The sequence below is a fragment of the Rhinichthys klamathensis genome, unplaced genomic scaffold (assembly GCF_029890125.1).
Source record: "Rhinichthys klamathensis goyatoka isolate OS25496 unplaced genomic scaffold, OSU_Roscu_1.1 h1tg000605l_1, whole genome shotgun sequence".
NCBI lineage: Eukaryota > Metazoa > Chordata > Actinopteri > Cypriniformes > Leuciscidae > Rhinichthys > Rhinichthys klamathensis.
Window position 1 is genome coordinate 300476 of NW_026607060.1, and position 15262 is coordinate 315737.

General features: G+C 39.0%; 1 protein-coding gene across 3 annotated transcripts in view; it reads left to right on the forward strand.

Annotated features, from left to right (window-relative positions):
- prkcbb (protein kinase C, beta b) overlaps positions 1–13100 on the forward strand; it is a 148125-nt gene extending 135025 nt beyond the window's left edge. The window contains exons 17-18 of one of the 3 annotated variants that reach the window (XR_008805585.1): positions 1666–2174; positions 2331–4181. Coding sequence is in view for 2 of the 3 variants with exons in the window: in XM_056240668.1 (XP_056096643.1) it covers positions 12387–12545 (159 nt within the window). In the remaining variant the exon portion in view is untranslated. Of the gene's footprint in view, positions 1–1665; positions 4182–12386 lie in introns of those variants that run through there. The other 2 variants (XM_056240668.1, XM_056240667.1) reach the window with 2 other exon arrangements.
- The last annotated feature ends 2162 nt before the right edge of the window (positions 13101–15262 follow it).

The following is a 15262-nucleotide window of genomic DNA, read 5'->3' on the forward strand; positions in this document are numbered from 1 at the left end:
TCGTGATTTTTTTCCTGTGCTATGGGTCTATATTTGATCCATACGCATCATATCTGATCTACAGTGTTTGTGTTGGTTCTCCACTAATGACTGTGTAGTATTACAGTAGGCTATGGCACAAAGTATGGAGTCACAATATGTTTTTATAAATAATGCATATGTAGAACAGTAACACATGGATTGTGATATGCATCATACTGTGAGCTGTCTCAGCTCCACAGCAATCATTTTCACCACTTGCCAGATTTTTCCTCTCTTTCAATGTGGCTGCACCTACAGTATTGTTTGCCAAAGGAGAGGATGCAGAGATACATCATCATGGGCCAGAGGTAGAGAACTGGCCAGGTTTGGAAGGTTCTGTTGGTTTGACTTTGCTTGCTGTTCATGAATATTACATGACTGTGCTTTAAAAGGTGAGTTTTGCCGCTGATCGATGCTCTCCACGAAAAGAGGTCCGTTTGTGTGCGTGGAATTTCATTCTCATTTACAGATTTGCTTGTGTGGACTCACCTGTTTCTTTTACCCTTATGATAAGCGAGCTACTTAAATGTCACTGGAAGTGCAATAGAACATTGGAATTTCAAAAGCTGACATTTGAACTGAAGCGTATGTGTTTGCAATGGCATTAATGCTGTTGTTATTGTTTTCACTGTTGTTGTTGTTGTTGTCATTTTCAAAAGCATCATGAATGACACCCTAACACGCCATTGACATCTGGAACATATTTCTGTATCAGTATGAGTGTAAAGGTCTCACACACACCTCCATGCATTCATATTCTCCAAGTTACACCCAATACCCTGGTGGAAAGACCAGATTCAGGCTTCCCAATAGAGTAATATGAATTCCCATGCTCGTCAATAGTTTCACCAGATCAATCTCCCAAAAAATTGTTGCTCTGTCATCATTTATTTACCCTCATGTTGTTCCAAATTTTGACTTTCTTCTATGGAACATAGAAGAAAAAAAATCAAAAGTGCCATAAAAATGATTAATACGACTAATCCACTATATTTCATATGGCTTCTGATGATGGCTTGATGAACAGATTGAAGACATTATTCACTGATCATTTTATCTTCCATTGAGCTTTTAACCACTGCAAACAATTAATTTAGGTGAACTTGAAAGCATGTAAATTCTTTAGTGTCCTTTAAAATAAAATAAATAAATACAATATCTGTCTGAAATTATAATTTATGTATGAATCAGACATCATTATTTCTCAAGTAGGGCAGTTGTTAAGATTTTCAGCAAAATTTTCAAGTAAAGTTTTGGTCTGTTTCTCTAGCTATCGTATGATCGTGCGGCTTCAAATTCTTGGAATATAGAGCTGTACGTTGTATGGACCACTTGTAAGACTTTTTTTGTGTTTAAAAATACAGTTTTGGAATGACATGAATGGTAAATCATGACAGACTTCTCATTCTGGGGGGGTAAACAAAGCACCATGGTAGGGACATACATTATGCTGGTCTGTTTAACAGGATATGTATCCAGAATTGCTATTCAGTAACCTCCAGTACCTGTCACAGCCCTAACATTCATATCCATTCCCATACTTTTATTTGTTCTCTCTTTTACTTTCTGCTTCTGTCTTTATGACCATGTTCATCATCCCCTCATCCATTACATGCCTCTCTTGTTCTTCTCTCCCTCCTGCAGTGTGGCCGGGATGCAGAGAACTTTGACCGCTTTTTCACCCGCCATCCACCGGTTCTCACCCCTCCAGACCAGGAGGTCATCATGAACCTCGACCAAGACGAGTTTGAGGGCTTTTCCTTCATAAACCCAGAATACCTTGCCATGGAAGCCCAGAGTTAAGGGCGACCCCCAAAACTAACCCAACCCTCCATCCAACCCCCTCTTCATCAAACCTCCTTATGTTTATGTACCATACACTCCGTGAAACGGCCACGTGTATGTATATAAACAGCCATGCACCGAAACTAAACCATCTATATACATATGCATGCGAAATTTCAATATCTGTAGATTAGCCTAAAGGTGGCTGCGGCTTTCACAGCATCCCATTGAATGTATCCAGGCTGGAGGAACATTTGAATCTAAAGGCCTTTGTCTTTATTCTATTTGTACTCTACATTTTTCCTGAATGTGGCGTGTATTGCATAGCTCTCTTCTAAACTACCCTCAGATGTGTCTGTTGCAGCACCGTAGGTGTTCAGATTCAGCCATTTGCACTAAAGGTGCATGAATCACATACGAGATGCATAATGGCTAGCCTCCCTCTCCTTATCCAGTCTGTGACAGTGATACTTTGCTTGTTTCAAAAAGAATGCAAACTCAAAAGTTTTTGCATGATGATTTAGTTTTGCCTGAACTTTTATGATACATATGACTTTAGTTTCCTCTATAGTGCACCCCAGTCTTGTTTCAATCTCTGACTTGCATTGTACAGACTAGTAGATAACAGAAATTTACCAAACTCTTTTTCTTTTCTTTTTTTAAGCATGAGTAATATACTTTTTTGGGATGCCTGTATCCTGTTTGCGTGTATGTACAGGCCAGTAGAGCTTGATGGATGTGCCTGATTGTGGTAGTGATCTGCTTTTTTGCCTGATCATCTCACACCATCAGCAAACACTCCCCCTTGTACAGGAAGCATGACTCCTGTGATGGTTCCCGTTGGCTCTTCCTTGTTTAACACTTGACTTCTGCTTAAAGGTCAGCCGGATTTTATCGAGAGGTATTTGACAGGCATATTAAATATCAACTACCTCCTGCTAGAGACAATTACAGATTGAGGTAGGATGAGAGAACAAGTGCTAATATCAGAAAAGAACTAGTGCTGTAGCCAATAACGTTTAAAAGACCCATCGGCCGTATATTAATGACCCCTAGGTTAGATATGAATGTTTTTAATGGGTACGATCTAGAATCTCCAAAAAAAAAAAAACATTTTTCAACATCATTGGGGTTTACAATGACAAAAGGATGAGTAGTCAGTCATGGGTAATATTTAAAAATGATACCCTGGATTTCATTGAAGAGCTTGTGTATGAGCAAATTAGTCTAGTTGGGACGCATTGATATAGCTTCGTTTTGCTTGAACGATTCCATCTTGAAGCATGTCAATAGAGACCCGCTGCGTGATAATTTGCTGAAACTTGGTGTGTGAAAACCACAACATTTGTGTGGAACATAATATTGAGCATCAAAGACAAAGTTGAGAAGAACAGGATATAAAGACACCGAATAATTTGCAGCACCATTAAACAGAGTAGCTTTGAAAATAAAACATTTTGAGCGTGTAAACATTGCTCATAAGCACCAACAATAGGGGTCCGATGAAGCTATCTGACATTGTGTTAATGGGTCCAACAGGGGCTGGTCAGCGTTTTAATACAGTGCCCTAATTTAGCATGGTGACTGCTCGGATACGACAGTTGGTCTAGAAACGCGAGCACTGTTCATGTCAGCGGTAACAGCAGCGAAGTCCCTGTGTGGAACAGATACCGTATCACTAAATGGAACTGGAAAGGCCACAAGAGCCACACATCCACAGAAATGGGTCAGATCCTCTCAGACATCAGAGTTCCCTGAGCGGTTATCCGTGCTGACTAGCGGCCAGTGGCTTTTATTGGAAACCACTGGGGCTTCATATCATATCTTCATCATAGGATTTCAGGGAAGGGATAATCTCTCTAAAATGGTTTCTCACATGAGAAGGTTTCCAGATAATGCTGTAGAAAATGGTATTTTGTGGGACAAGATACTTTTTGTTTAAAACATAAACAAAGGACAAAAAAATGTGCATTTGTCATTACTGCCAAACAATACAGCGAGCAGTGCAGCGTAGGACTTTGATATTTTTTTAAGTGTCTTAAAATAAGCAAATAAAATGTATAAAATGTGTCAAATGTTATTAAATGTTATGAATTCTATGTGGTCAGTATTGTAGATAAAAAATCAAATAAAAAGGGGGGATTTCTTTGTGTTTTCTATACCATAACATGTGCATAGACTAAAGAAGCTTTGTGCATGCATTACTGAGAACTGATTCAGCTTAATAGACATATTAGACGAGTGTTTTAGCGAGTGCTCTTGACCTTTCTGTGTGCTTTGCTTCATACATCCTCAATGCTTTTCTTGTGCCAAAGTATTTTCCACAAACAAAACGCAAATATACATTGAAATAAAAAATGAAACATCAATAGCCATTGTTTGGTTTTGCGTTGTTTCCCTCATTGCAATTTTGAGTGTATATAGCCTATAACCTTGAAATGACACTGTGCCTGTAAATATGAACTCTGGAAACACAAAAGACTGTTTTCCATTCTAAGACCCCGATGTAACATTTTATTCTACCACATAAAGCATTATTTGTATGTGTTTCTGAACTGCTTGGCAGAGAAAGTCTTGTCAGTTTGCTCGGAGCATCGCTGTATAAAACCAACTTGGACGGTATGCAGCATGTGCCCACGCTAAGCTCTACATATTTCATGCCTGCCACTTAACATGAGAACATTTCATCCTGTTCCACCACCATTCAGCCAATGACATATGGAAAGAACATACATAGGGGTGCTTGAAAACTAGAGAGACGCTTTATATGCCGTATTAATCATGCTGCAAATTGTATTGTGAATATTGGTGCTGTTGTTGGTGCTGCCAACAACATACAGTATAATGTGGCCTGCTTGTGCAAGTACCACCATAAAAACCAGCATGGGGGTCCTAGAGATCTTTCAAACTTGATGTTTGTACGTATATGCGGTACACAGTTGAGTCTGGCGCTCCACATAAGAGTGTTAATTAATTCTGAATGTCGCAGCCTCAAATTAAATGAGTTGGTTAGCACGAAGTGTGTGCGGCTTATCAGCTGAAAACAGGTCAGCGTTTGATACTGCTGTTCTCTTCTTGCGCTGACATCAGCTCGGCGCTAATCCGCTCCTTTATAGAAAGCTCTGTGCCTTAGTATCGCACGAAATTACAGAATCACGATTGGAATTAAAGCCTGGCAAAATGAGCACCTTGGATTTAAGGAGGGAGGGGGGGGGTTGTCTCTCGTCTTTTCTCTCCTTCCCAAGAGCTTTTTTTTTATTATCTTTCCCTTTGGGGCTTTTGGTACAGCATGCATCTTGAACCCTATCTTTGCTATATATCTGTATGAAACCACGGGCGATGAATTCAGATCTGCTGAGGTACAAACGTCTCACCCTGGTATTCTGAATGTGCCGACGTCCCTTGTTCTGCTGTCATCCACCACTATCTTATATGTCCACGTGCAGCATAGGCTGTTTATGGGAACTGAACTGCTCAGTGTGCCCGTGCTAATCTCATCTTGTCAAACAGACCTGTATCTAATCAACACAGAATGGCACTGGCCTGCATCAGCATGGCAAGCTAGCATGGATATTCCTGTCAACTGAGACCATTTTGGACCATCATTCATCTCTAATTAGTGTCATTTATCATTTAGCGACGGTTCAGGATGACAAATATTTTGTTGGATGTTCTTTTTATGCTCTTTGATCTGTTATATCCATTCTGATGTTAACAATTTACACCATTTTTTCAGTTCCTGGTACCCAGCGCTACACCTATGCTAACAAACACAAAGGTCAATTGCCAATTTAGGTATCTAAACGTGGATGCATGAGTTTTGTTATCTGTATATAACACTTTTACATGGATCATTACAACAGTAGACATATATATATAGGATAATTAATTCCACTTTGGTCTACTATTTTATTTTATCATCTATCGAATAATTAAACCTCAAGGTTATGTTGGATGGTTAGAATTAAAATTAGCCTTTCAGAGTCAAGCCTGCATTGACCCCCAGTCCTGAGGTTTCCATGCCAATGCCCAGTGCCATTTACCTTTGAACTGTTTGGCTCTTGAGAGCTCAGGTAATCTAGTGGCCATCACTCTGGAGTTGTGGCTTGTGTGCTTCGCTGTGCTGTGGTGTGCTTGAACCAGCAAATGGACATAAGGTAGGAAATGTGCTTCTGTTGTTGTATTATATATCTTCCTCCTGTCCACTGTATTCTTCCTGTCTGGAGCTGTTTTTATCCATGTGTAAGGTGCCAGGAGATCTCAAAAGCTCTTCTGGACTGTCTTCCAGTTTTCTCTTGATGTGATATGCATAGCAATATTTGCAGTCATATGTATTCTCTGCGTCTGTGATCCTGGTTGTTTGTAAATCCTTTCCGCTGTGCTTTGACGGCACTCTCATTCCTCTCTCTGTCTTCCTCACCTGAAAGTGACTTGTCCCTGTTCTTTGTCATTTTAAAGTGCTACTGTATGTTCATTGCCTTGAAAAAAAGAGATAACACTGCTTTGCCATTGTTGGTTTGTTGTCTTCAAACGTACTGAATGTTTGCTTTAAAACTGAGCGCCATGCTGCCTTTAAAATATTTTGCACTTCCCACAATTCCCTAGGGCCCACCGTTGACCAGACAGCTGAATTATTTAGGTGGAAATAATAAATGAATTGCATTGTTTTTCCAAGACAGGCTTCATCTTTTCATTATTATTATGTTTTAAGTATAACAGGATATTTGACAGGAAAAATGGTGGAATAGCAGCATTATAGCCCCTTTTACACAGCAATCCCAGTAAATTACCATAAAATTACTATAATGACTTTACCAGTAAATACACAAATATGCTGTTCACACAAGCAACGGTGTTCTGGCTTTTTACCGGTAAGAGACCATTCACACATCAGTACCAAAATACCAGTAAATTCAGGCGTTAGGGGATGATCAAACAGAACGCGCTTTTGCTCTTAAAAACACAAAACACGCATAAGAGTATCCAACTGCAGGGGCGCAATGCTGATGAATGGAAAAGAAGGAAGGGTCTCCAGCGTGACACGTTAAAAAAAACTGTGAGATTTGGCGCAATGGTCAAAGAGGATGGTCATCATCTAGCTCATATTTAAATAGAAAAACTATTAAAAAGCTTACTGTAAACAGCGGAGAAATCACGTCATCTCCATAAGAACTATGATTGGCCCAAAGCAGACTTCTTACATCAGCGCGTTCTGACTTCGTACTTGCTCATACCGGTAATCATCATTCTGCGTTCACACACAGAGCACATTACCGGTAATTTACGGTAATGTTGAAACTTCCCTAGCTAGTAAATTGCCAGAACCAATTTACCGGTATTTTTGAAAAGGTCACACATGATATCTTACCGGTAATTTACAGGTAAAGACTGTATGTGTGAAAGGGGCTTGCAGCATTGACAAAAAGGAGTGTCATTTCAGAATAAGTGTTTTTATAAATCCTCATTACAAAGATTTTTTTTTTTTAATCTGAATAACGTGTACTGATGCATCAATCAAAATACAACCAGGATCATACACTAACTAGGGTCATGTTGACTCAAGGAAGCCACGTTTCTGCCTCTGAGTAATTAAAATAGACGGAGAAAAATAAAAATAGAAAAACTTAATTCCGAGTAAAAACAGAATGATCAAGCGAAATTGTACTTCAATTGTAGATGATACACAAGCAGCAGAGTTGTGATGTCAAAGTGAAACACCTACTGTATAATATAACATCTATAAAGTGATCTATAATGTAGACAATATATCTATAATCTGTCTAGAGACATATACCTAGTTCAGTCATGAAATGCTAGAGGGCACAGGCTGGTCCCTTTACATGCAATCTACAAGCAATTGCATCATTACTGCATGGTAGACTTGTAGTCGAGACCGCCTAAACCGAGACCAAGACACTACCAAGACCAGATGGTATCGAGACCAAGACAAGACCAAGACCAAGACAGACCAAGTCGAGACCAAGACCAAGTCGAGACTAAGACCGAGACCAAGTCGAGACCGGAGGGGAAAAAAACATTAGTGTTGAAGCTAATAAGCAATAACTTGTCAAATGTTGTTTTGCATTTGCCTGCCTATCTCTGCTGATTTCGAAGTCTCCAAATGAATCCATTCTGCAACTTTTAAATACATAATTATATTTTTAAAAAGGAAATTATAGGCTTAAGTGCAGGATCCAAAAGTTGGTCGTTTTTGTCGGTATGGTTACACACACACACACACACACACACACACACACACACACACACACACACACACCGTTGGCGGTGCGCTCAAAGTCATCTGTCAGTTCAGTTGTGCAGTTACCTAAAATCAATGAAGGTAAAACCCATCATGTCACTGATATGTGTTTTACTAAATATTAATATATCAAAAACTGTACATGATATGTGTTTTTTAAATCAAGTGATCAAAGTGCTCGTTGCCGCTGCGATCAGTGGCGCGGATACAGTGTTTTCTCGCGTGGCTCGCGCGCACCGCACTGTCTTCACTCGGACGCGCGCTTCAATACGTTGCGGATATCGTCGTGGATATTGTAGTATTGCATTGCTCAATCCCCTGACCACTATGTCGGTCTGAGACAGCGAGACCTAGACAAGACCGAGAGGTCCGAGACCAAGACAAGACCGAGACCAAAGACCGTCAAGGCCGTGACAAGACCGAGACCACGTAAAAGTCTCGAGACCGGTCTCGAGACATACATCACTACTGCATGGCACAATGATTGGCCTCTGCTGATCCTGCAGCCAATGAGATTGTTTGGTCAACATTGTCTGGTTCAGTGTTTGCTGTAGAGTATTCCTGTAGCGCGCAAGGTTTTGAAATCTTCCACCTCCCCCAGCTCCACCTGCCTAGATCTGCTAGTGGATTTCTGTACGTCTATTCATACAGCAGCAGCATATCTTACATACTTACACAGCAGTGTCTGTCTATCTATTAGCAGTAGCAGCCGCAGCAATAATCAACAGCGTAGCAGATCTAGTCCGCCAAGACCAAATCCGTTAACATTGCCATATTCAATAACATGCTAAAACTATTCCTGAGAGTTGTCATGGTTGAAATATATAGAGAGATTGAGCAGAAAGTCTTTAATTAATTAATGATAATGAAAATAGTTAATGATTTTGCACATTATTCTAATTTTACATGGTGTATTTCAATCATTTTATAGGTTTGAAGGGCATTTTAAAGGGATCACCTGATAAACAACCATGTTAAAGGGATAGTTCACCCAAAAATGAAAATTCTGCCTAAATTAATTGTGAGTAATTAATTAATTACTCACCCTCATGTCGTTCCAAATTCGTAAGACCTTCGTTCATCTTCGGAACACAAATTAAGATATTTTTGGTGAAATCCGATGGCTCAGGGGGAGCTCCATTGACAGCTATTTAATTAACACTTTGAAGGTCCAGAAAGGTAGGAAAGACATCATTAAAATAGTCCATGTGACTACAGTGGTTCAACCTTAATGTTATGAAGTGACGAGAATACTTGTCATATGTCAGAAGAACGCAGAATGCCAGCTCCTGCGTCATCACCACGCGCATGCGTCGTGGTGCTCTCGTGAACGTGTGTAGGAGACTGATATGGAAGAGAAGAAATTGTTGAATAAAGTCGTTATTTTTGGCGCACAAAAAGTATTCTCGTCGCACAAAAAAGTATAATTTGTGTTCCGAAGATGAACAAAGGTCTTACGGTTTTGGAACGACATGAGAGTGAGTAATTAATGATAGAATTTTTATTTTTGGGTGAACTATCCCTTTAATAACTCAGATATTCAGGGGTTTCTTTGTGAAGACTTGTGAAAACTATTTTTTGATAAATAACAGATAAAAAGTTACAGAAAAGAATAACTTTTGTCATTTTGAAGGCACAATTATGAGAAATAGACACATCTGTAAGATATGAAGTCAAAATTACAATAGTGAGACATGAAGGACTGAGAAACAGTCACAATAGTCAGATGTAACAATGCAATTATGAGAACAAAAATCCCAATTGTGAGATATAAAGTTGCAAGGACAGTATGAGACAGTCACATTTACTATTATTTATTTATTTATTAGTATTTTTATGTATTTTGTTATTTTACTCTGAGGCAGAAACCAGCTTGCATATTGACCACAATGTAATGGTGTTCATTCAGGAATATGTTTTTTTTTTCTCCACTATAATTTGAGATGAAAGCCCCACTACCCTCTATCAAACACATTTCTACAAGACAACACAGCGTAGCACTGTGTGTGAATTTGTGCATTGAAACGTTTTGCAGTATTTGCGTTGCTGAAGCTTCTTGCTCCACTGATGCTCAGCATATTGAGCGCGGCCCTCCCCCCACGCAAGCGTTTCCTTTGCCTTCATGGATTTACATTGCCAAGCAGTGCATTAACAATGTCTAGCCCCAGAGAAGGCCCAGTCCTCTCTCCTTCACTCTGTTTTTTCTCTCCATCTTTCCCACTCTCTCACACCTTCTGTCACATTCCCTCTATCCCTTTCTAGCTTACTCTGGCCCACCTTGCCCCCCTTCCCCCATCCCCCCCCCCCCTTCTTTCTTTCTTTCATTTACTCTGTCTTCTTTCCCTCTCCATCCTCCCACTCAGTATGTGTTTGAATGTGTGTGTGTGTGTGTGTGTGTGTCCTCTGAGCCAGGCTGGCTCTTCCCTCGGGCACGCTGGCACACAAGGCCACAGCAGCAGTAGCGCAGCAGAGAGGAATTCTCCCAGTAAGAACAGGCCTGTGGGCCTAACAAACCGTCTGCCCCTTTCATTTAGACTCCTCTCGCAGAGAGAGGCAGAGGGATATAGAGTAAAAGAGAAAAGCCAGCCGTGCCTACGCTTTAGCATTTCATAAAAGAAACAGCACCGCACAGTGTCAATGCAGCGAGCGTCTGCCACAGCAGATCTGGATGGGGACTGTCAGTGAGATATGAGTCTCATCAGTGGCCTGGGCGTCTTTTTAAGTGCTTGTGTGTGTTATAGTGTCTTCTCCTGAAGTGGAATCCCTTCTTCTTCGGCACACACTTCTTCTTCAGCCTTTAACACAGCTGGGCTTCTGCCTAGAGTCGGTTTTCCATCAGCTTCCAATTTAATGTGGATAATTGTGGATTTTTAAGGGACAGTTCACCCAGAAATTAACATTCTGTCATTATTTACTCATCCTCTTTTTGATCCAAAGCTATATGCTGTTTTTTCATACTAAATATTTATATATTTAAAACATTTTTGAAATAATTTTTTGAAAGAAATCAATACTTTTACTCAGCAAGGACACATGAAACCGATTCCTATTTCAAATATGCTGTTCTTTTGTTCATTAGAATAAAGAATCTTTGAATCAAGAATCCTTGAAAAAATGTTTCACGGTTTTCACATTTTTCAAGAAACTTAAAGGGGTGGTTGATTATGATTTCACTTTTTTAACTTTAAGTAGTGTGTAATGTTGCTGTTTGAGCATAAACAATGCTCAAAGTTCAAAGCAAAGGGAGATATTTTCTTTTAAAGAAATTGCTTTTTAAGGACTACAACAAACGGCTGGTAGGGACTACACGACATTCCTCCTGGGTTAGTGACATCACAAACACTATAATTTACATAAACCCCGCTCCCGGGAACGCGATTTATAGATTATCATGACAGAATATGCTAATCAATGACTAGAAGATATCTACACATAAGCTACATAAATTCATCAACTAACCATTCAGAAATGTTGTCTACATATTGTCACTTCTTCTTGAGTCTATCCATCTTTGTCTGACTCCGGTTTCAACATAAAAGGGAGCAGCTGCTCATTTGCATTTAAAGGGACAGACACAAAAAATGCGTTTTTGCTCACCCTCAAAAAGTGACAATTTTAACATACTATATAAAAATATCTGTGAGGTATTTTGAGCTAAAACTTCTGGGGACAAGACTTATTTTACATCTTGTAAAAAGGGCATTATACCACCCCTTTAAGCAGCAAATCAGCATATTAGAATGATTTTTGAAGGATACCTGTAACATGACAAACATTATTGCTGTTTTACTTTTTGATTAAATAAATACAACTTTGGTGGTGAGCATAAGAGACCTCTTTCACAAACATTTTTAAAAAATCTTAGCAACCATAAACTTTGGAGTAGATTTATTTTGCCATACACCAGTTTGTAGTGACCATGTGGTGTCAAGCTTAAAAATGTTTTATATTCCAAGTATTCTGAAGTCACGCAATAACAATAATGACGGTTGATGTTACTGATATCCAAACTGCAGCATAGGCACCACATTTGATTTGAGAGCAAGATACAGAAGGTTTTCACAGAAAACCTGATTAGGCTTTGAAAACATGAGTCATATTTCTTTTATAGTGCTTTGTCATTTTTGGATCTGAGTTAAGATTCCACAAAAATGTCCTCCTTTGTGTTTCACTGGAAAACAATAACAGGGAACAACATGAGGTTGAGTGAATAATGACAGAACTGAGATTTTGGGGTGAACCATCCTTTCAAGATCTGAGGATTTTGAAGGTATTATTTTGTAAATGCAGCTAACGCCCTTTTCCTTTCTCTTTTTTCTAGCGAAACAGCCGAGATACCTGCAACTTTGACCGAGAGTTCACTAAAATGGCTGTGGAGCTCACGCCCACCGACAAGCTGTTTATCATGAATCTGGACCAGGACGAGTTCCTGGGGTTCTCCTACACCAACCCGGAGTATGTCATTCCCACTCAGGGTTAATCAAGCATACGCACCAGAGACTGCTGGCCATGTATCTCTGTGTCTGCCTGTATGTGTGTGACATGTATGCTCAGGGTCGTGAAAGCTCACTCATATTACTGTAACAGGATTTTACCAAAGGGCTCAGGTTGACCACCTCAGTATATAGCTGTGCGGTATTCAGACAAGTTCCCATGAAGCCAGAATTCAACTAATCTGTCTCACCATAAGTCAACCGTTTCCCTCTTCCTTTCACACTTTCAGGGGAGCCGGTAGCCCCGCAGCTTTGCGAGATTGCATTCTGTGTTGGTGTTTATACAATGGTAAACGCGGCCTATGCAACAAATGAGGAACAAACACGACTAACCCCGAGTGAGCAATTTAAAAACAACAATGCCGCCTTCAATTATTTATTTGCGGTTCATTATTTTTCCCCCTGTTTGGTCTCTATTTGAGCTGAGCTAATGTTTAATTCACTGGCTTAAACCCATTATACCAAAATATTATTACCTTCCACACATGACTTGAGCCGGCGATCCCATGCAGCCTCTGCAAAGTGCTGAATCCTGGCAGAAGTGTCAAGAAAGAGAAAACATGATCAAGAAAGACAAAGATGTCAAGATGGTTGCAAAGTGAAAATGTCATTATCATTCATAAAACACTTTATTTCAGGAAGGATTCATATCACTGGGTTTGGGGAGAGTGAAGATTTGTAAAGCTACTAGTTAATATTTCAGTATCCTTGAGGACAAGGATTAGAAACAGCCGGATATATCAAACGCAGTCGACGCCGTCTTGCAATACAGAATTCAAATAGTACATAACTGTGTATCTATGCACCTTGTAGGAAACACAATGTGCCATTTTTCAAAGGACGTCAGCATCCTTGTGATTTCAAATGCTTAATTTGCATGATTGCAATAGTTTGTTTATCCTCTAGGCATAATACATTCAGGCGAAAAGACTGGTTTTCAATCACAGAAAAATCATACTTGCATTTCCGAACACTTGGTCTAGATCAGTCATATATAGCAATGTGATTCTAGTCCGCCACCTATGTGCACTGATGACTCATAGGCTTTGTGTATATACTAAGCACTTTCTAGGTTTATTTATTAGCTACCTTCTCGTTCATTTAAAAGATAAAGGCATTCCGTTGATAAGGTTTTGCATGTTTTAATGTATTATCATTACACATTAATTTGTCCCATGCATCATCTTCAGGTTTTTTTTTTTAAGTAGCCTATGTAAACATATTCATTTGTCTAAAAGGTACTTGATGAAACCTCTAATGAAAATGACTTTGAGATTAGATAGCCTACACATACATCGATAGGGTTCTCACTCTTGAATAAGCGGAGCTGGATTTATCTGTTCTGCCCGCTCTTGTACAGATCCTCACCTCTCTAGTGCTGTGTGTACGGTGCCGTCTCTGTGAGGTGAATAGTTGCAGTGTTTTGATTGGGATAAGTGATAGCCTTCATTTTATACTCACCGTGTGGCTGCCTGCTTGCGCTATCCCATAGTGCTGAGACCCGTTCGCTCCGTAGAAAGTTAAGCCGCCGCGTATCGATCAGGCAATTATCACAAAGAGAAATAAAAAGCATGTATCAGTTGACACCGTGGAGCGTGAGGTGAACGCGAGGTGATTTAGAGGGAAACTTTCGCAGGCTTAAAGGCACAGAGTGTCCGCTTAATTGCCAGCCGAATAGCTAGTTTATGACTCTGAGGTCAGCTCCAGGGATAAGGATAAAGGATGCGAGGTCTCGGAAGCCACAAACACATAGATACTGAATGAGATGCAAGGTAAATCATTAAAGTTATAACTTATTGATGTACTTATGAGAAAATATGTAATATGTTCTATTTATAATACAGATATTCAGTGTAAAACTGCTTTTGTCTGGTTTCTGTGTGGATGATGTGTGTTGACAACAACAGTCTTTCGAATTCTTGTCTGAGGATGTGTTACATCATTTCCTTATCTATAATAATATTTTTCCTAATATTTAGTAATAAATGGTATGTAATATCCAATGGGTTTTCCTGTATTATATTATTAAATACTATATAATCAAAATAACATTCAAACAAATTCAACATATAGGCTATATTTATAATATAGCCTATTGAATGTTATATAATCAATGTTTTTCTCTTAGATTAGATTATAAGTAATAATAATAATAATAATATGTTTATTTTATATAGCGCCTTTCAGAAAACTCAAGGTCGCTTTACAATGAGTACAAATACACTTGACATGGAAATATGACATAGAAACGATACATATAGACAATGAAGGGTAACATAATAGAAAGAGGTACATATAGAAATCAGAACAGAGTCAGAGGTCAGGGAAACAAGTGACAAAAAGATGTGTTTTAATGTGGGTTTTAAAGTCGTGTAGTCGTTTTAAAGTAAGTGGGTCTCTCACATATTTGGGGGTCCTTGGCATCAAAATGTTTCTAATCTAATATTAAATATTGTAATATTGCACATAACATTGAATATTGTACATCAAGTTGCTCATTATGGTGGTCATTTAATGTTTTATGTTTTCTCTGTATTTCCTTCATATTTATAATCATGAAGTTTCTGAACACCAGACCAGAGATCTTTTATAAATCTATAAAACACACACACACATACAATTTAAGTCTGTCTTTGGTTTTGTGGTTTTAAAGATAATCATGAATGACATGGCACTAAATATTCTTTTTTTTTTTTTTTTTTTT